A 22,061-nucleotide genomic window follows, 5' to 3' on the forward strand; every position below is an offset into this window, starting at 1 on the left:
TCCCTCGGGCCTGTAAGAGAAGGATACAGACGATTTGGTGCATTTGAATGCTCGTGTGTGAGTGGCTCCTTTTCTCCCTCCTCTGGGGAGTGTGTGAGTGTGTGCACCCTCTGCCGTTATCTCTGTCACCCCTGTGCTCCAGCGCCCAGCGCTGTTCACACCTTTCTTGTTTCCTGTCCCTGACCTCTGCTTCAGGTTTCCAGAATGAAAAACACCTTTCATGATCTTTGATGATTTGAATCTCCCACCTGTTTGGGTTTTTCTTTTTTGTAACCTTTCCCTCGGCTATATTCAGTTTATCCCGGAGGTTTCTCAATTCCTCCATACTCAGTGATCCCCCCTCTGGGAAACCATACTTTTCAACCCAAACATCCAACATATCAAGACAATCTGGACCGTATTTTTTCCGCATGTCGTCCACAATTTGTCCCCCCTGGGGAACTGCAGCAGCCACTTTGCTCTGGTTCTTCCCCATCCCTGTCTAGACTTATTACTTGTAGCTGCACAGGCGTCCCTGTGCCCCCTTTTTTTAATCAGGCGCAAAAAGGTCGAGAAAAAATTCACCCCTTCGGTACTTAGTCACCAAAGGTTTTGCCCGCTCAGCCCTCACCAACCTTCTTGGATATCTGGTGAGCGGGACAGGCCCGCGATATGACCTTGACTGGCGCGATATTATGATTTAGCATACGTTACGCTCAACGTCATTCCGTGCGGCAGGTAAAAAAAAGGTGGTGTTGTCCCGGGTGTCCCAATTCCATCGCAAGCCGATCGGAGCCGATTATCACCCGGGTCGTTTGTCGGGTTGGTTGACCCGTTATGTCGTGCAACAGCTGCAACTGCAAACTGCAGGCTTCAATTTACCGACGCCTTACACATGTGATGGCATGGAGACTGTGCATTGTAGCAACATCAGTCCCCTCAGAGAGAATCTTCTCCAAAACAGGGCAGATATTTACAGAGAGAAGAAACAGGATCAGCCGCACAAAGATGAGGCTCTTGGTTTTTCTCATTGTCAATCTTCACTAAAGGACAAAACTGTTATCTGAATGCTGATTTTTTTTTCTTTTTGTTTTACACATTTTAATTTATATTTTGTTGTGTGAGTTTCTGTAAGCGTATGTTGTTTGATTTTACATTTGTGTAGTAGTAAAAAACTAAACGTTTAAAATTGGTAATAGTTATTTAGATAGAGGCACCTAGACCCACCTGTGGGTCATAACACCCCCTCTCTTAAGAACTAAACCCTATTAACATACCTACAAACAAAACTAAACAAGAAAAACCTCAGTTCTCCTGAAATAAGAATTCCGCAGCTAGTCCACATGTACACGTGATAACGCATCTGCCAACACAATATCAACCCCCCTTCCTGTGGCAAATCTGGAGATTGAAGTCTTGCAGGAGCAGAGACCACCGCATCTACGGCTGGTTTGATTGCGCATCCTATCCAGGACCACGAGGGCATTATAGTCTGTAAAAACCTGACCCCAAATTAACATCAAGATGGGCATTGTCAGAAGGAGAGCCAAGGCTTCTTTCTTAACTTCCCAGAATTGACTCTGTGTGCGTGCTGCTTAGTTGTGGCATGTCCCTCTACTTCTATGTCATGGTGCAAAACTGACGTACGGCGGGGGTGGTCAGAAAACAATAGTGGGTGGCTCTCAATTAATTTAACAATATCATGACGGGCTAATGCAGGCAAATGGGACAAAAACAAGCTTAAGTTATTCATAATTTCAGAGTTTCCCAGGCGCGCCGAAGGAACACCGATTTTTTTTTTTTTTTTCATGCCCCCTCTCCGCCAATGGGCACGGAGGGGGCGGAGGCTCAGGCGACACATTTTTCCTAGCGACGTAACGCCCGGTTCACACTGGACGCGGAAGCGCCACAAAGCGCCGCAAACCATGTTAAGCAATGTAGTAGTTCACACCAGACGCGAACAGGCGCGCGGCTCCCTTCGCGGATCGCGCTATGCATTTAACGTCAGTTCACTGGACGTGGAAGCGAAGCGCCGCCGAGCGCTTCCATTCGGCGCCCACGTTAATCAATGTGGTGGTTGCGCGGCTCGCGGCATGCATTTGTTGTTTTGGCGTCTGTTCTATTTCGTGCGCGAGCCGCGAGCGGTCCTCGTCAATAGTACAGGAAGTCGCTCAATAAAAACGAGAAATTCCGGTGAATTTTCAAAATAAACTAATTTCAAAATAAAAACCCAATGACAAATTCGATCATATATCATATTTGTATGTTATATTTGTCAGTACATTGTATCAGAGTGCGAGAGAGATTAAACACACACACACACACACACACACAGAGAAAGACTTGATCAAAATACGTCTGTTTGATCCTAGAGATGCCGGTCAATGATCATTATGAAAGAGGTCTTGTCTTGAGATGGACACCTGAGTGCGTGTTTCTATTTATTTACACACACACGTACAAAAGTGAGCTATGGAGCGGGCTGGCTACGGGGCGAGGGGGGGCGATGACGAAAATGATTTTTTTTATTTTATTTTTTTTAAAGAAAAAAAAGAAGTGAAAAAGTGGGAGTGAAAAAAAGAGTGCAGCTGAGCAGAAGCGCTTGTCGACCGTCGCGCAGCTGTTCGCGTCTGGTGTGAACCAGTTGGAGCCTCGCTCGCGAAATTCGTTGGCGCGGCGCTTCCGCTTCCATTGAAATGAATGGCACGAGCCGTTCGCCTGTTCGCGTCTGGTCTGAACCACTACATTCAGTGCGTTTACATGGCACTAGAGAAAATCGAATTATTGCCTTAGTCCGATTACGATCGGAGAACTCACGTGCATGTAAACACCTTACTCCGATTATGATTGGAGTTTGAGAACTCCGATTGGAATCGGAGAACTCCGATTGAGACACCCAGATAATGCGATTGGAATTCGAATTTCTCTGCCATGTATACGCCTTAATCGGACTATTAACTGGACAATGCGAGTGCGCATGCGCCACGCCTCGCTCTCGCGACTCATGACCGCACAACTACGTCGTCTAACAAAACAGACGGCGCGAAACAACCTGGCAAACGCGAATAAGAATGTTGACATTTGGAGAGAGGATGAGACCGGGGCGATGCTTTCTCTTCTAAAAGAGATGGACATATTAAAATAACGCGCAACGGAGACCTTTTTAAAAAGGGTAGCGCAGCAAATGCAGGGCTCCGGCTTTGCGCACCCCTGAACAAATACGTATTCCTTCGTATTTATATTTCTACCTTTTCGTTCACATTTTTTGTAAGTTAGAAGAATTTCAACTTTGTAAATAAAAGCACAGCAAAGAGATGTTTTTCTGATTTGTTTTTATTTGGGTAATTTCGCTGTTATTCTGCTGGAAACGGCGTGCAGCGGCACCAGCTTCCTCCACGGTCGGCACTTTAATGAGCGTGTGTATAACTGAAGACACCGTTCCTTTGCAAAACCTGTACACAAACTCTCCCACCAGTCTGCTCCGAACCCGAATCCAACAAGAACGAGAGTTTGGGGTCCGTAGCGACGGCACAAAGCGTAGCATCGAAGTGTTGTTGTAGCCCTCCAAATGCAAAAAACGTTCTTGTCTGCCTTTTAAAATAACCAGGAGCACAATAAATAGGGTACACCTTATCTGCAAAGCAAGTAACACGTACATTATGAACTATCGTTCCATATCATAATAGATTTAATATGTCAACCGAAAGCAGCTGACCGGCTGAAAAGACTCACTCCACCCCCTAGTGTTGGGAGGAGGACCCGTCAATAATTTGAATTTCTCAGCTGCATGTATACGGGGACCAAGGTGAGAACTCCGATTGGACGAGAAAACCGAATGATTGCTTAGTCCGATTAAGCTCTGCATGTAAACGCACTCATTGATTAACATGGGCGCAGAATGGAAGCGCTCGGCGATTCGCAGCGCTTCACTTCGCTTCGCGGCGCTTCCGTGTCCAGTGTGAACCGGGCGTAACTTTTCAACATTTTGACGTGGCAGACGCGGGATGATCGTTTTCTATCAGGAGTGTGCACTACATAATCTGTATCGGAAAGTTTGCGCTCCACGACATACGGACCAGAAAAACCAGCCTGCAAACCGGAACCGGGTAACGGCAACAATACCAACACTCGGTCGCCTGTCTCAAAAACTCGAGCCACAGCTTTCTTGTCAAACTGCCGCTTCATTTTAGACTGGCTGGCGACAAGAGTTTGGTGAGCAGTTTCACAAGCACGATGCAAGCGTTCACGGAAAAAAAATGACGTAATCTAACACATTATTCTCTACTCGTTTAACATCGGAAAGCCACTTACCCCTTAACAGACGCGAGGGTCCTCTCACCGAACACTAAATCAGCTGGGCTGAACCCGAGGGACTCCCACACATACAATCGACGACTGAAGATACACTTTATGCTGCGGAACCATCACTGTGCTCATTTTAAACCCCCCCCCCCCCACACACACACACACACACACACTAAAATATACGAATTGCAGTAGGTTGGTTTTGTTGCTCTTGGTTGTCCGTTAGTTTTTTGAGAGTTAGTAGTAGATAGATCCCTAGATAGTAAGTTTGATAGATGGATAGAAATAGATAAGTTAGTTAAAGTTACACACACGCACATATATGTATATATATATATATATATATATATATATATATATATGTATATATATATATATATATACATATATATATATATATATATATATATATATATATATATACATATATATATATATATATATATATATATATATATATATATATATATATATATATATATATATATACATATATATATTAATCTCTTTCAATGAACTCCAAAACATACATGGTCAAAATCCATATTATTATTATGTTGTTGTTTTTTTTAAATGCTCATACAAAACAAGAAAAAAGTGTCACATACACTTGTAGTGCATTATTTTTGCCAGCAAGCTTCTCTTGTTACGACTGACCACATTGACCCATATTTTCCATATACTCACCTGAATCAGGTACCCTGCAAGGTCAAAGCCCTTCCCCGAGGTGATCGGTGGAGTGACGTGCAACCAGCACGTGACCTCTACGACGAGCTTCCACCCACGGGAGTGCCATAGGAGGACACGGATTAAATAGTATGGCTTGTCCAACAGAAGGCTGTATTATGGTGTACATAATATAAAACTTCGGCCCAGTTCTGCTTGTATTGCATTGTATTGGTTGGTGTTCCTGAAGTTTCATTTTTCGTCCCTTTTTATTTTTTACATCCATGTTTGTGATGAAATAGTATTGTGAATCGCTAGCTCGCATTGCATGCTGGGAAACAGCGTCACTCAAGGAAGTTTTGGCTTCGCTGACACGGTCCTGAAGGGAAGTGGGTTTTAGTGCACTGGAACGGGATGAATGTGTTTAATCAAGCAGTACAAACCTGATTAATTGTCTTAATACTTCACTTCGAATGGCCATATTGTTTAGGATTAGAATTAGATGACAACTTCTTCACAATATTTGCAACTATTCAATTTGACCAGCAGGTGTCAGTAGAAGACGAAATTTCATGTTGACTATTTCCTAATGGAAGTGCCCTCTTTACGTTGGGTTTTTCTCATAATTATTTGAAGTGTAGGCCTGTAGTTGATGAGGAATCACGGTGTGCTAACGCTACTCAAACAGCTTCGATGAAAAAAGGGAGTGTGATTTGGGTTTGTGGTACATTATGACAATCTTGGACTTGCAAGACTGAGGCAACGGTTCAATTCCCATCAACGTGTATTATATATGTGTTATTTAGCTCATCTATTCTACATTTTAAATAGATCACATTTGACATCTCACCCACTGAACACTTACTATTGAACATATTTTTAAACTATGGGCTATTTAGTCTTGTTTTAGGATATAATATAATTCATTGCACAAACTGTCAGGCTAAGTATAGAGCTATAGTCTACTACAATCAGTCGTGCCAATAAAGAGACATTGTCTTTATTTGTCATTTTTATTTTATTGTGTCAGCATTGAACCGTACAACCATGTAGTGTTGTCCAACAAGAATGCATGGCGAATCAAATCCCAAACAACCTATGAAACAATGAACACGTTTCTATTGCACTTCATTTTATTGAGCACTAGATGACCTCCTCGAGCACTGTGTCATTGAAGCCTCGAGTAATGAACCATTTTTTGAAACAAGTGTCGAAGCTTCAACAAAGCCTCGATCGGCCATCACTACCTACGGCTGCGTGCTCTAACACCATTTCAGAAGTGACTAACAGCAGACTTGGGAGCGGAGGAGGGATGACAGTCAGGCTGGCTCGACTGCTCCTCCTTCTCAGCCGTGGCGCGTCCAATCAGCAGCCGACATCCAGGACCGCACCTGCAAGACGTCATCCACTCTCTCTCTCACACACACACAAAATAAATTGTGTTCAATCATGTTAAACTTGGTTGGGGCACAGCCATGGCTCTTTATATTTTATTTTTTATTTTATTTTGTATTTTATTTTGAAGTTAGCGCTTTGCATTCTGGGCGATCCTCAGTACAGAGGAAGCCCATGAAGCAGGTGAGATGGTCTCCTCCCTGCTGAGACAGAAATTAATGCAATAAGTTGAGCTATGCTTCATCTAACTGTGTTTCAGTGTTTAAATGTGTGCTGGTGTCTTTCATTTAATTTTTTTATTTTATTTATTTATTTATTTATTTATTTATTTTTTAGCAAAGTTCGGTTTTTTTATTGCTATTAAAAACTATTAGCATGCTAGCATGTCCATTAGCAGCACACAGCTCTCATACGGAGCACATTGTCTCTGCAGGAGGTGACCAAGTTTCACGGAGCAAGTTATGGTTGTGTCCCATTCTGTTTCAGAGAATAAACTGCTGCTCCACACCTGACTTCTGCAAGTCTTCATTATACAGCAAGCAGGACAGAATAGGAGAGGTCACATTGGTGCCGTGACTCGAGACTCTTTTGTTGTGCTACCGATGCTGCAGAGCGACCCGGGGACTGTTCTGCTGCTGCTGTTCATCTGCGGTCACTGAAGTCGGTCAGATGTGTTGCTTTTGTGCAGTGTTAGACATCAGATAGAGGGTTTATGTACTTTTATTTATTTATTTTTTTCAGTTTCCAGTCTAGGCCTTTTGTGGTTTCATCCTTTTGTTTTGTGGTATTGTGTTTTGTTAACTTTTTGGAAAGATGAGTAATCCTCAGGGTAATGTTTTTGTAACTCCTTTTGGTGCTGGCAGAGGGAGGGGTTTTATGCATCCTTCAAGTTTACTGTTTGAGAGTCGTAGTGTAGTGTTGGGTAATCAGTGTACACCTGGGCGCCCCTTGCTCAGTACTGGTGTTATCCCTCCCCCCAACTCAGATGCAAACCCTCATGCCCTTGCTAGCCAGGGCACGCATTCCCCTGTCCCGGACAGGCACAGCATGTGTTCCCCTGCACCTACCCCTGATGTTATTGCTGCTAGTATTGTAGGTCAGATGGGTGATGCATTGATTCAACAGGTCAGCCAGCGGGTGGCACAGGACATTATCTCTCACCTCAGTGCATCTGTCACTACCCCTTTACTCAGTGCTGCCCCTTCACCTGCCCATGCTGATATGCTAGCCAGTTCCCCTTTACATAGTGCTACCCCTCGACCTAGCCATGCAAATGTGTCTGCCACAAATGCTTTTGACGTGTCCCATTTGCAATATGTCCCTCATCGAAAGCTGAAGGAGCCCCCCTGCTTCAGAGGAGACAACTCAGACTCTGTTTCCGTCCAGGAGTGGGAGGAGCTCATGAGGAGTTTCATTAAGAGGGGGAATCTGTAACCTGAGGAACAAGCGGAGGAGATCCTTGTTCATCTTGGTGGCAAAGCAAAGGATGTTGTCAGGTTTGGGACCAGGAACAGTGGTATTAACATCACCTGTAACCCCGATGCCATTTATGGTCTCTTGCGGAAGCACTTTGATTCTGTTCCGTGTTCACCACTCCCATTAGCAGACTTTTACACCACTCTTCCTGGGAAGGGTGAGGATGCCTTTGACTACTGGCTTAGACTGAACCACGCTGTTGACTTGGCCATTGAACGTCTGAAGGAGAAAGGAAAGTCACTGAATGACTCAGTGATCCCAACAGCTGCACATCTGGATCATCAACAGGGAGAAATGACTCTGAATATGACATTTACACCATGGACGAAAAAAAATATTGATTCTTTATTCAGGCTGGAGAACTGCTGGTTGACAAAGCTCAGCTGTGATTGGCTGCTCTCAGCTCTGAAGTCCAACCCCTCCCACCTCAGAGAGCTGAACCTGAGTTGGAACCACCTTAAGGATTCATCAGTGAAGGAGCTGAGTGGTTTTCTGCAGAGTCCAGACTGTAAACTGGAGACTCTGAGGTCAGTTCACCCTCTTCACTCTACAACTTCTATCACTCTTGTTGTTGTTGTCATGATTTTCACTTGACTGCTGTTGGAAATTCAATTTGCAGACACTTTTTTTTTGATAATGAATGAAAGGGCGTGTTTTCATTGCCTCACCTCGCCTCGCCATGGTATGGTGTTAGGGTGTTTGCACTGGCCGCTGCACAGTTGTAGGGGGCGCTGTTTTGGTACCTCAATCCCCCAGGGTCCGAGCAAGACGAAGCGAGTTTAGTGGTGACGTAGCGACGAGCAGGGCACTGGATTGGCTCCGTGTCCGCGTCGATGTTCCCTGTCAGAGCGGACATCCACGCCAACTCCTTTGACACAGAACTTCCGTGTCAGGTACATTTTACCGTGAATACAAGTAGCTACTATTGGTGTTGTACAAATACATTTATGTGTATACAGTTTTTGAAAACAGCTTTTTCAATACATGTTTACTTTCGTCTTTTGGGGAGAGGCAGGCGAACCGGGAATGCCCTCAACGTCGCGAGTGTGTTCAACCATATTCGCGAAAACGACAAACGCCAAATGACGAAGCGCTCGGTAAAGAAAACAAATCAAGTTGCTCCTGCGTGAGGCGCGGTAAGCTAGGGAACCCCAGGAGTCTTGAGGAGAGAAGAAATACTGATTCGTCGAGAGGACGTGGCTCTTGGCCGCGAGGAAGCCTCAAACACCGCGGCATATAACAAAGTCGTCCTTGGCTCGCGAGGGCAGCTATTTCAAATAAGGAGGCGTGTTTACTGTCTGTTTTTCTGTTTGTTTGTTTTTAAATAAACGCTATTTCCCGTTGTATCCGTCTCGTGTTTACTTTTGGTGAAAATATGAAGGTTGAACTACACATTTGCTCGCATGGAAAACGAAACAATAAATTATAAATGTTGCTGCATAAATGATCAACTGTGACTTCAGTGAGGTAAAGTGTTCTTTCTTGAACAGAAAAGCAACCACAGACCGAGCAGCAGGTATGAAACAACTTCTACTTTGTCCATCGCTGCGCTGTTGTGTATCGCACAGAAGTGATGCTGGGGAAAACATTGTCCCGCTTTACCGTGTCGACTCCGCCCACGGTCTCGTAATCACAGAGCCAATGAAAACGCAATCGTACCGAGGCGAACCGTGGTGAGGCGAGGCAATGAAAACACGCCCTAAACTGGGCTTGAAGGTACAGTGGGTAAAATCCTCCCATCTAGTGGTCAGATTGCAGACTGCTTTTGTTGCAGATTCTGAAGTCGACGTTTCACTTTGATGTTCAGAGTGATGACACCCTGGTAAAATTCCATCGTTCTAAACTCTCCATCATTTCTTCTCTATTCAGGTTGGAGTACTGCTGGTTGTCAAAGCTCAGCTGTGATTGGCTGCTCTCAGCTCTGAAATCCAACCCCTCCCACCTCAGACACCTGGACTTGAGTCAGAACCAGCTGCAGGATTCATTAGTGAAGGTTCTGAGTGGTTTTCTGCAGAGTCCAGACTGTAAACTGGAGACTCTGAGGTCAGTTCACCCTCTTCACTCTCCAACTTCTATCACTCTTGTTGTTGTCGTCATGATTTTCACTTCACTGCTGTTGGAAATTCAATTTGCAGACACTGGTTTGTGTTTGAAATGAGTGGAACTGGGTTTGAAGCAGGGGTGTCCATTAGGTCAATCGTGTGGAGTCCTCGTCACTTCCAGCAGGTAGAATGGTTCAGGCAGGAACTCAGTGATCTTGGTCATAATGTACGATGTGCTGGATTTTGTTTTTATATGTGCTGGATTTTACAGTCAAAGGTAAATGAGACGAATCGGCTTCTGCACCGCTCAGATCAAATAAAGAGACATAAAGCAGATTTCATTTTAAATCTGAAACTATAATAATTGTTAAAATCAATGTATTCTTCAGATACCTGCATTCTGTATGAGAGCAGACAGGGACAGCAAAAAGAGTTTGGCTGTTGTTTTCTTTAAATACACGCCAAACTACCGTGTTTGTCACGTGAGCTTGCAATCCTGGCGTAAACTGATGGAGACGCCTCACTCGCAAAATACGCTTCAAAGTCACGCACAGCAGAAGCACCGGAGATCCTGGGAGATGCTGCTAGCAAAACATCTGCGTTCCACACACACACACACACACACACCGATTGTATAGTAGGTAGATCTTTTTGACTTGGTCATTTTAAAAGTAGCTCGCATGTTGAAAAAGTGTGAGCACCCCTGGTTTAAAGGTACAGAGTGTAAAATCCTGCCATCTGGTGGTCAGATTTCAGATTGCAGCGCTCATTCACTCACCCTCTCTCCTTTGTTGAGTGTCAGATTCTAAAGTCGACTTTTGACTTTGATTCTCAGAGTGAAGACACCCTGGAAAAACTCTCCATCATTATAAACTCTCCTTCATTTCTTCTTTATTCAGGTTGTGGAGGTGCAGTTTGTCAAAGCTCAGCTGTGATTGGCTGCTCTCAGCTCTGAAGTCCAACCCCTCCCACCTCAGACACTTGGACCTGAGTTGGAACCACCTTCAGGATTCAACAGTGAAGGAGCTGAGTGGTTTTCTGCAGGGTCCAGACTGTAAACTGGAGACTCTGAGGTCAGTTCACCCTCTTCACTCTACAACTTCTATCACTCTTGTTGTTATTGTCATGATTTTCACTGCAGTCAACTGCACAGGCACACAAATGGGATAATTTCCCACGGCACACCTGACAATATCTCGCGGCACACAAACACTGGTTTACAGGAACGGGTGCGTATCAGAAAACGCTGGCAGTGTGTTTCCCGTGTCTTACTTCCGGTATAAAGTTCGCTTCAAAATCACAACAGAAATACTACCGAAAGATGCCAGTAGGTGGCAACGACGCTCTATAAATGCTTCTCTTAACGCAACAAATAAATGAAATGACTTTCATACTTACACCAACTGCTCTTAACCTATTTATTAAACAATTTAGACTTAAAGGCTTCTTTGTTGTTTCACCTTAACAGAACACTAATAATAATAATAATAATAATGATAATAATAATAATAATAATAATATTAAGAAATTGCCATTTACAAAACGTGCACATTTCTTTTAAACTTAAGTGTAGTTGTTTTCCATATCTATTGACGCAAACAACGTTAACCTTGCAATGAACGCAGCAACACTTGTACCTAATAACACTAATGATACAACAAATACACGTCAAAATGGTTGCAGTGAAAATGGACGCTTTTAATCATATATCAGTATATAATATATAATATAATATATAATATATCATATATTATACGATTGTATAAAGCGCTTTGAGACGCCTTTGGTTGTGATTTAGCGCTGTACAAATAAAAGTTTATTATTATTATTATTATTATTATTATTATTATTATTATTATATATGTTTTGGCTCTTGCCAAGTAAAATGTCAGGAATTATTCTTTGTTTGTTTAGAATGTCGGACATGTATTCAGCGCTTTGTGATGAAGAGCTGGATGCCGTCATTGCAGAAATCCAACTCAGTCACCCAAACACAGGGTACAGAATGATGAGAGCATTCCTTCATGCCAGGGGATTACGAGTGCAAAGTAAGTTTGATATGAAGTTGATCCCCATATGAATGTATTCAGTAATCTGTATTGTGCATCAGTTTAACCGAAACAAACAAATATAATTAGCTTTATTTGTATAACGCTTTCCGTACAAAATGTAGCTAAAAGTGCTTACATGGATGATTAAAAAAAGAATGGCGGTATATTTAAAAAAAGAAAGGGGGGGTATTTTTTTTTTTAAATTCATAACAGGTACAAAGTGCATACACATGAAAAATCCCTTTGTGAGAATTATATTCAAGTTACCAAAGTTTGACTTATATTACAAGTACACAGTTTATATGTATTATTTACAAACAGGATTATGACAGCTGAATACGCTTGTTTTGGTGTTGACTACCTGCAGAATGCTGAATTGCAGATGATGGGCCCTCAACCTCATCATTGGGAAAAGTTCCTGGGAAAAGTTGTATAAATTACTCATAATGTCAATACAAGTATAACATCAACTCAACTTTTAATACTTATTCAAATGTTATCGATTTTAAAGACACCCTGCTTCCTTTCTTGACATTGTGGACATATCCTATTCACTTCATTTAAGCGTCTTATGTTATAGGCCACTTGTCTATCCATTAGCTCATAAAACAACAACCACACTTCCATTCAGCACCAATAAAGAGCATTAAAATAGACATAAAGTAATAAAACAGAATGTAATTAGATTAAATTAATATTGCCCATTTCACAGTCCAGAACAAAGCAGAGGTGGTGTGCGACTTTGAGTGTGACTGATTCAGGATGCAGTGACTGTAGTGATGGTGAGGTGAAGCCTCATGAGGCATTGAACCACTTGAGCCAACTGGTTCGAGAAACGGTTCATTTCTCGAAGCTTCATGTGCACACGAAACCACCTACTGGCCAAATGTACAATCACAGGCAAGCTGTGTCTGAACCACGTGTGATGCATTGAATTTTTGTGTCTGTTATGTCTGTTGGGAATGACTATGAATTGCAAAAAATGAATGACCAAATAATTTCTGTACATAAATTATATATATATTTTGGGGGTTTTTTCTCACTTATTTATGATTGTTTTATCGGTACTGATGCCAGTGGTTATGGGGATGCTCCTAACAAATTTTGTTGTTAACTTTGTTCAACAATGACAATAAATAAATAACTTGACTTGATAACTATGTGTATGATACATTTTTTTAATGTATTCTGTTTGAGCAATTTTTTTCTGAAAATGGCATGGGTGTAATCAGGCAGATGACAGTGAAAGTGATTGTGGGACTTGGAAAAGGGCATAGATCAGGGGTGCTCACACTTTTTCAACATGCAAGCTACTTTTAAAATGAGCAAGTCAAAAAGATCCACTTCCTATAAAACAGGAAAACATATTCATTCAGAAATATATTTGTAGTCCAATGATAAAGAAAGAAAGAGGATTAAATGGGTCAACATGTTCCCATGTGCATTTATGCTCATCATTGCACAGAAAACTCATGGTTTAAAATTGTTTAGGTTATATCTGCCTATGTTTGATTTTTATCAATAAAAGTGTGTTTACGTTAAGATGTTTTGCTGTATAGTTTTGTGTTTTCCAGCACATAGGTTAGGGATAATTGGTGTGTGTGTGTGTGTGTGTGTGTGTGTGTGTGTGTGTGTGTGTGTGTGTGTGTGTGTGTGTGTGTGTGTGTGTGTGTGTGTGTGTGTGTGATGCAGACGTTTTGCTAGCAGCATCTCCCAGCATCTTCGGCAGGTCTGCAGTGCGTGCGCACTTTGAAGCGCATTTTCCGAGCGAGGCTTCTCCATCAGTTTACGCCAGGATTGCAAACTCACGCGACAACCCCGTTAGTTTTGCGTGTAAAACAACAGCGAAACTCTTTTTCCTGTCCCTGTCTGGTCTTTATTTGATCTGAATAGTGCCGAAGCCGATACGTCACATTTACGTTTCACTGTAAAGCACAGCACATGTAAGAACAAAATCCAGCACATCGTACATTATGACCAAAATCAACCAGATCCACCGTGTTTTCTAATCCTGCCTGAACGATTCTACCTGCTGTAATTGACGCGGATCTCTCTCTCTCTCTCTCTCTCTCTCTCTCTCTCTCTCTCTCTCTCTCTCTCTCTCTCTCTCTCTCTCTCTCTCTCTCTCCCTCTCTCTCTCCATGCGATAGACCCAAACTCCCTTCGCAATTGACCAGTAGATCGCGATGGACGTAATGGGCACCCCTGGCATAGATGCTTGTGTAACATGGACATTGATGTACAGGACAGGGGGCTCCATCCTATCACCTCTCCTCTCCTCACTCTCTCCCTAAGCTCTCAAAACTATCTCCAAACTAAACGCTATCTAGTCTCAAACACTCCAAACTATAAACGCTATCCAAAATCTAGTAATCCAAACTCTCTCCAAATCTCAGTTGACTGCAACTCTCCTACAATAACCCCCATTTTGAATGGAGCCTGAGGGGTCTATATAAACCGTTAAAATATGAATTGCAGATATATATATATATATATATATATATATATATATATATATATATATATATATATATATATATATATATATATATATATATACATATATATAAATATGTATGGGTCCACTTTTCTGCTGCAGCTGGCCATTTTCCTTTTACACCGTCCAAATTTACAGCTCAGGGCGCTGGGACGAATTCCAAATTGTGTGCAGATACAGGCTTACACTTCAAATAATTCTGAGAAAAATCCAACGTAAAGAGAGCACTTCCATTAGGAAATAGTCAACATGAAATTTCGTCTTCTACTGACACCTGCTGGTCAAATTGAATAGTTGCAAATATTGTGAAGAAGTTGTCATCTAATTCTAATCCTAAACAATATGGCCATTCGAAGTCAAGTATTAAGACAATTAATCAGGTTTGTACTGCTTGATTGAACACATTCATCCCGTTCCAGTGCACTAAAACCCACTTCCCTTCAGGACCGTGTCAGCGAAGCCAAAACTTCCTTGAGTGACGCTGTTTCCCAGCATGCAATGCGAGCTAGCGATTCACAATACTATTTCATCACAAACATGGATGTAAAAAATAAAAAGGGACGAAAAATGAAACTTCAGGAACACCAACCAATACAATGCAATACAAGCAGAACTGGGCCGAAGTTTTATATTATGTACACCATAATACAGCCTTCTGGTGGACAAGCCATACTATTTAATCCGTGTCCTCCTATGGTACTTCCGTGGGTGGAAGCTCGTCGTAGAGGTCACGTGCTGGATGCTCGTCGCTCCACCAATCGTTGCGGTTGAGTTCGCGAGTGAATGGAAAAGTGAACAGTCGTAACAGAAGCTTGCTGCTGGACATAATGCACTACAAGTGGATGTGATGCTCACTGAACCCAATTCAGATCACTCTCCCTCCACTTTTCTTGTTTTGTATGAGCATTTTAAAAAAAACAACAACATAATAATATTATGGATTATGACCATGTATGTTTTGGAGTTTTATATATATATATAGTGTGTGTAACTTTAACTAACTTATCTATTTCTATCCATCTATCAAACTTACTATCTAGGGATCTTGATATTGTGTTGGCAGATGCATTATCACGTGTACATGTGGACTAGCTGCGAAATTCTTATTTCGGGGGAACTGAGGGTTTTCTTGTTTAGTTTTGTTTGTCGGTATGTTAATAGGGTTTGGTTCTTAAGGGAGGGGGTGTTATGACCCACGGGTGGGTCTAGGTGCCTCTATGTTTCTGTCTGTGTGTGTGTGTGAGAGTGGATGATGCCTTGCAGGTGCGGTCCTGGATGTCGGCTGCTGATTGGACGCGCCACGGCTGAGAAGGAGGAGCAGTCGAGCCAGCCTGACGGTCATCCCTCCTCCGCTCCCAAGTCTGCAGTTAGTCACTTCTGAAATGGTGTTAGAGCACGCAGCCGTAGGGGTGGGCTGCCATTTTCTTTGTCCCCTCTTTTCTCCTGTTTATTAAGTATGTAGGGAGGTTAGCCTTTCTATATTTGGCTTCTCTTTCTTTCTTTAGTTAGTTCTTAAGGCGAGCTAGTTGGAGTTTGGTTTATTATTTTGGCCTGGGCCCACCCTGAAGCCTTTGCTGCCCACCGGTTAAGTTGTTTTGTTTCTTTCATTTACTGATTCCTAAATGTTTTTGTTGAAAACCGCCAACTGCCGTGAGAAATTAATGAGGCTTGGGAGTGGGGGAAGGTGTCCCACACGTTGCATCTCGGTCCCCCTAGACGGGACGTAACACAGAGTTTTCACCGTGACAGCAGGTTGAGCTCCTTCCATTTTACAAGTGACTTCGTCACGTTAGGCTGTTCCATCCCTGCTAAATTCTTTAAAGAACTACCGTTAGTAAACTTTTAAATTATAATACGCTCTACACTAATTGTAATTTCCTGCCCGTGGTTCTATATTGCAACAGTTGACGGCTCATATCAGCAGATAAGCAGCAACAATCTGGGCATTGCGGGTGATTCATAAATATGTAATTTCTTATTAATTAGCCCATAAGTGTTGTACACCAGTGTGACACCAAATGCTTGTTGCTGACAGCAGTGAAGAAATGACACTCTAGTGGTTCTGCACATTAGTATAAATAGAGTGATTCTCTATCATTACATGACAGGACGGCGGCACTCTGACTCATTCCATGAACCTGGACACTGATGATCCAGACTCCGGTCCAGATGACACAACAGGCCACAGTGGAAACGGGTCAGAGCATGGACTGGCTGCTGAAAGGATCCAGGTAGGTGGCGCTGTCATCCCAAGTTGTGTGGTGTGGAGGATCAGGGCCAAAGTTCCAGATGCTCACAGATGTGACTGTGGATTCAGGAGGAGTGTTTGAAGGCTGGACTCCCAACAGTGATTGGCTGCTGAGGACCTCTCAATCATAATCAGGTTTTTTAGTGGCTGTGAGATTGAAAGTGAGATTGCATTGTCCAGGTAGGAGGACAGCAGTCAGCCATGTTTCACCTCCAGTCAACACGCAGTGGTTCACATGAAGGTCCAAGAGGCCTACAGACCTACACTGAGTCTGGACGTGGCAGTACAGTTGGATCATTGTCTTTGTTGTGTTGTTTGGTCATTGTGATCCAATGTAATGTGAGAGAAGGACGAGTGCAGTTATATTGGAGTGGGTTATTTAGAGTGGAATAGATGTTATAATGCAGAGTCTGTTTTTATGAAATATTCTATCACCTGGCAACCATCCATCCATCCATCCATCTTCTACTGCCGTATCTGGAGTCAGGTCTCGGGGGCAGCAGCCTCAGCAGAGACCCCCAGACTTCCCTGGACCCAGTCACCTCCTCCAGCTCCTCCAGTGGGACCCCAAGGCTTCCCAGTCCAGCCCAGAGACCTGGTCCCTCCAGCAGGGTCTCCTCCTGGTGGGACATGCCTGGAACACTTCCCCAGGGAGGCGTCCCAAACAAGACCCCGAGATGCTGGAACTCCTCCCCCTGAGGCAGGGCCTCCCCACCGACCCAGAGAGGGCAAACCACCTCATATCCAGCATTGATTTATCTGTTGGTGATTAATTATAATGTATCATTTATTTTATTTAAATTATATTTGAACTGAATTGGATTTGTTTGTAAAAGTGAGATTTATTTTCATTGATTCATGTGGTTTATGTTGAGACCTAGTGGAGAAGTGGGTATGGCCTACAGAAGGTTTGAGTACACAAGTTATTCAGATACGGAGAATCCCCATGGCAGGACTTCAGGAGATATATAATCAAAGTGTTAAAGCAGCAGAAATGAAACGTCAGTTGAGGTCAAGGTTACACAGGTTGTGATGGCTTTTATTGTCAGAATATTGAATCATTGAAATATAATGTTTGAGCTCGTAACAAAGTTAGGATGGTATAACATAATCACATAAAATAAATGATCTGGTTTCCTTCTGATTCATTGATGTCCTTCTGAAATCTCCACACAAACATCTGGCAAGCATCAAAACCATGAATTATTTTGAGGGAAACTTCTTTTGTCTTACTTATGATTCAATAATGATTTGAGTTCCCATCACAGGTGTTGTGAATCACTTTATCTTTTCCACATGATTTCCTTATTTAAGATCATGAAGCAGAAATAAAGTCTCTTGAAAAGTATTTTTTACCTCCAAAATGAAGATGTTATAGAACTCTGAATTGAGAGCAGAGCAGTGTGTTGTTGATGTGTGGAACCTTCATGCTGAGATGTTCCAGCCGTGGATGATGAGAGCAGAAGCAGTGGTTGTGTTGCTGCTGCCTTCACTGAGCAGCTGCTCCAAGTCCTGCTTCTTCCACTGAGGATTCAGCTCCACCAGTGGCTTCTGGGACGTCTCTCCCAGTAACCACAGCAGCTTGTAGGGAGAAGCAGTCCGCCAGCCACCAGGCTGCACTGGGGTCAAAGGTCGTGACACACCCACACAGTGTTGGTGCGTGCAGCTTGCTGTTTGGCTCCACTGGTTGTAGTTCTGTCAGCCACCAGTAGATGGAGCTCTCCTCTTCACTCTCCTCATCCTCACCACCACCTGCAAAGATAAGAAGAGACAGCAGGAGTCAGGACTCACGGTCCTTGAACGCATCATCACAGAGACGTTGACTGTTGATGGAGATGATGGAGTGACTGGTGAGAAGAAGCAGACTCTCAGTCACATGTCAAGTGTGGAACATCAGAAGGTCATGTGACCATGGAGTGTTGGACTGATACTGAGGCCTGATGAAGATGAACTGATCAATAATTGGGTGGTGAACTGAGAGAAGAAGCAGTTTGGCAGCAGATGTTGGATGAATGAGGAGCAGCTGGACGTCACCATCCTCCTCTCACACTGTGACTGGGAACACTGGACCTCTGCTGTGGGATCAACTGGCTTTGGTGCTGGAACCATCATCCACTGCTTCCAAACCAGTACTAACCTCACACTCTTCAGTTGATGGTCACTGCTGTAGACAAGATCCATCAGTGGCTCCTTCACTGATGACTCCTTCAGGGGGTTCATATTCAGGTCCAGCTCTCTGAGGTGGGAGGGGTTGGACTTCAGAGCTGAGAGCAGCCAATCACAGCTGAGCTCTGACAAATTGCAGCCCCACAACCTGAACAGAGAATAAATGATGGAGTTTATAATGATAGAGAGTTTTTCCTGGGTGTCATCACTCTGAAAATCAAAGTGAAATGTCGACTTCAGCATCTGCAATCTGCAATCTGACCACTAGATGGGAGGATTTTACCCACTGTACCTTCAAGCCCAGTTTCATTCATTACTATCACAAACCAGTGTCTGCAAATTGAATTTCCAACAGCAGTAAAGTGAAAATCATGACGACAACAACAAGAGTGATAGAAGTTGTAGAGTGAAGAGGGTGAACTGACCTCAGAGTCTCCAGTTTACAGTCTGGACTCTGCAGAAAACCACTCAGCTCCTTAACTGATGAATCCTGAAGATAGTTCTCAGCCAGGTCCAGCTGTCTGAGGTGGGAGAGGTTGGACTTCAGAGCTGAGAGCAGCCAACCACAGCTGATCTATGACAACCTGCACCTCTCCAACCTGGATACGGAATAAATGATGGAGAGTGTCATTCACAGTTGGGTGTGCGCGCGCGCGCGCGCGTGTGTGCGTGCGTGAGTGCGTATGTGCGCATACGTGTGTGTGTGTGTGTGTGTGTGTGTGTGTGTGTGTGTGTAAAATTTAAAACCAGTTTTACACATTTCTAATGGAATCAAAGTGAATTCCAACAAACTCAATTCAAAGTCATGACAACAACAACTGCAGCAGTTGTAGAGTGAAGAGGGTGAACTGACCTCAGAGTCTCCAGTTTACAGTCTGGACTCTGCAGAAAACCACTCAGCACCTTCACTGTTGAATCCAGAAGGCAGTTCCAACTCAGCTCCAGGTGTCTGAGTTGGGAGGGGTTGGACTTCAGAGCTGAGAGCAGCCAATCACAGCTGAGCTCTAACAAACTACATCTCCACAACCTGAATAGAGAAGAAATGATGGAGAGTTTTTCCAGGGTGTCATCACTCTGAAAATCAAAGTGAAATGTTGACTTCAGAATCTGACACTAAAGTAATCTGAAATCTGACCACTAGATGGTAGGATTTTACACACTGTACCTTTCCACCCAATTTCATACGCTTCAAACACAAAGCAGTGACTGCAAATTGAATTTCCAACAGCAGTGAAGTGAAAATCATGACAACAACAACAAGAGTGATATAAGTTGTAGAGTGAAGAGGGTGAACTGACCTCAGAGTCTCCAGTTTACAGTCTGGACTCTGCAGAAAACCACTCAGCTCCTTCACTGTTGAATCCTGCAGCTGTTTCCAACTCAGGTCCAAGTGTCTGAGGTGGGAGGGGTTGGACTTCAGAGCTGAGAGCAGCCAATCACAGCTGAGCTTTGACAAACTGCACCTCCACAACCTGAATAAAGAAGAAATGAAGGAGAGTTTATAATGATGAAGAGTTTTTCCAGGGTGTCTTCACTCTGAGAATCAAAGTCAAAAGTCGACTTTAGAATCTGACACTCAACAAAGGAGAGAGGGTGAGTGAATGAGCGCTGAAATCTGACCACCAGATGGCAGGATTTTACACTCTGTAGCTTTAAACCAGGGGTGCTCACACTTGTTCAACATGCGAGCTACTTTTAAAATGACCAAGTCAAAAAGATCTATCTACTATACAATCGGTGTGTGTGTGTGTGTGTGTGTGTATGTGTGTGTGTGTGTGTGTGTGTGTGTGTAACGCAGATGTTTTGCTAGCAGCATCTCCCAGGATCTCCGGTGCTTCTGCTGTGCGTGACTTTGAAGCGTATTTTCCGAGCGAGGCGTCAAAACAAAATTCAGTACATCGGACATTATGACCAAGGGCCAATTCCAATTCCTCCCTTAACTCCTCAATCTCAACCCTCGCCCTTAACCCTCAATCTTTGGCCCTCAATCTTGGCCCTCAAAAATAAGTGTAAGGGCTTAGAAATGGGACACCCCTTAAGTGCAGTTACGTCTTCAGACTGTGGGGGGCTGCCGTACGCCAAAGCTAAGTCCAGTCTGTCAAGAAGACGACAACGACGAAGAAGAAGGAGAAGAAGAAAAAGACGATGAAAAAGAAGAAGTCCTCCGTCGCTACACAACGAGGTACACAAGTAACGTGAAGCTGGGACCGCCGGTCCGGCTGACAAACATCGTAAAGTAAAAAAAATAAAAATGTTACGCAACAACGATGTCAATAATCCATAAAAAACTCTTAAACTAAGACAATAAAATGGTTTTGTAATATTTATATCTTTATTAACTAAGAAAATACTTCCATTTGTAGCTCGCTTTTTCGTCGCCATCTTTTTCGAAGATGTCTTGGCGAAAATACGCAATGCCTTCTGGGTAGCCCTCACTGCCAAGGGTGGTCCCAGAGAATCTCAATATTGAGGGCGATACAGCCCTTAATCTCCTCCCTCAACTGGACGTTCTTAGAATGGGGACAGCATTTGCACCTAGCAGAGAGCGCGCATTTTTGAGATTGAGGGTTGAGATTGAGGGTTAAGGGAGGAATTGGAATTCACCCCAAGATCAACCACAACCACCGTGTTTTCTAATCATTGACTTCCTGCCTGAACCATTCTACCTGCTGTAAGTGACGAGGACTCCACTCTTAAAGCTCTCTCTCTCTCTCTCTCTCTCTCTCTCTCTCTCTCTCTCTCTCTCTCTCTCTCTCTCTCTCTCTCTCTCTCTCTCTCTCTCTCTCTCTCTCTCTCTCTCTCTCTCTCTCCTTCTTCTTTTTCTTTGACTTCTTGATTTGTTTTACCATCATTTTTACACAACCGGTCTATTACATTTTTGCTGCATTTTTACTCTGGACATCGCAATAAACTGGTATGTTATCCATTCCCCTTCAATATTAACTTGTTGAGACTTTTGTTTCTATGTGGAGAGCAATCTGACATCAGATATTGATTTAGTCTTCAGTTATATGGTAAATTCATTTGAGTAATGCTTGTACTCTTTACCTCTGAGTTGAATAGAAAAGATTGAGTGTCATGTTTTTCTAACTATTGAGTTGGAAGATATAAACCTCTGAATATCTCAACCTAGATGTCTGGGCTGTTCTTCTATGTTAAGAAGGTCACTGAATGCTTTGTCTATATCTGCCATCACTGAACTAAGATAGGGATTAATCAGAATCCCAAAGACCTTA

The 22,061-nt window shown here is 43.1% G+C and overlaps 1 protein-coding gene across 1 annotated transcript in view; it reads right to left on the reverse strand.

The window, feature by feature from the left end:
- Positions 1–1,969: 1,969 nt before the first annotated feature.
- The window catches only part of LOC142889835 (uncharacterized), an 89,316-nt gene continuing 69,224 nt past the window's right edge, over positions 1,970–22,061 (reverse strand). Inside the window, exon 7 of the mRNA XM_076028491.1 lies at positions 1,970–1,991. Within this exon, the coding sequence (XP_075884606.1) occupies positions 1,970–1,991 (22 nt within the window). The remainder of the gene's footprint in view (positions 1,992–22,061) is intronic.

The sequence above is a fragment of the Nelusetta ayraudi genome, unplaced genomic scaffold (assembly GCF_046127955.1).
Source record: "Nelusetta ayraudi isolate G7.1 ecotype Tasmania unplaced genomic scaffold, CSIRO-AGI_Nayr_v1 ptg000024l, whole genome shotgun sequence".
Classification (NCBI taxonomy): domain Eukaryota; kingdom Metazoa; phylum Chordata; class Actinopteri; order Tetraodontiformes; family Monacanthidae; genus Nelusetta; species Nelusetta ayraudi.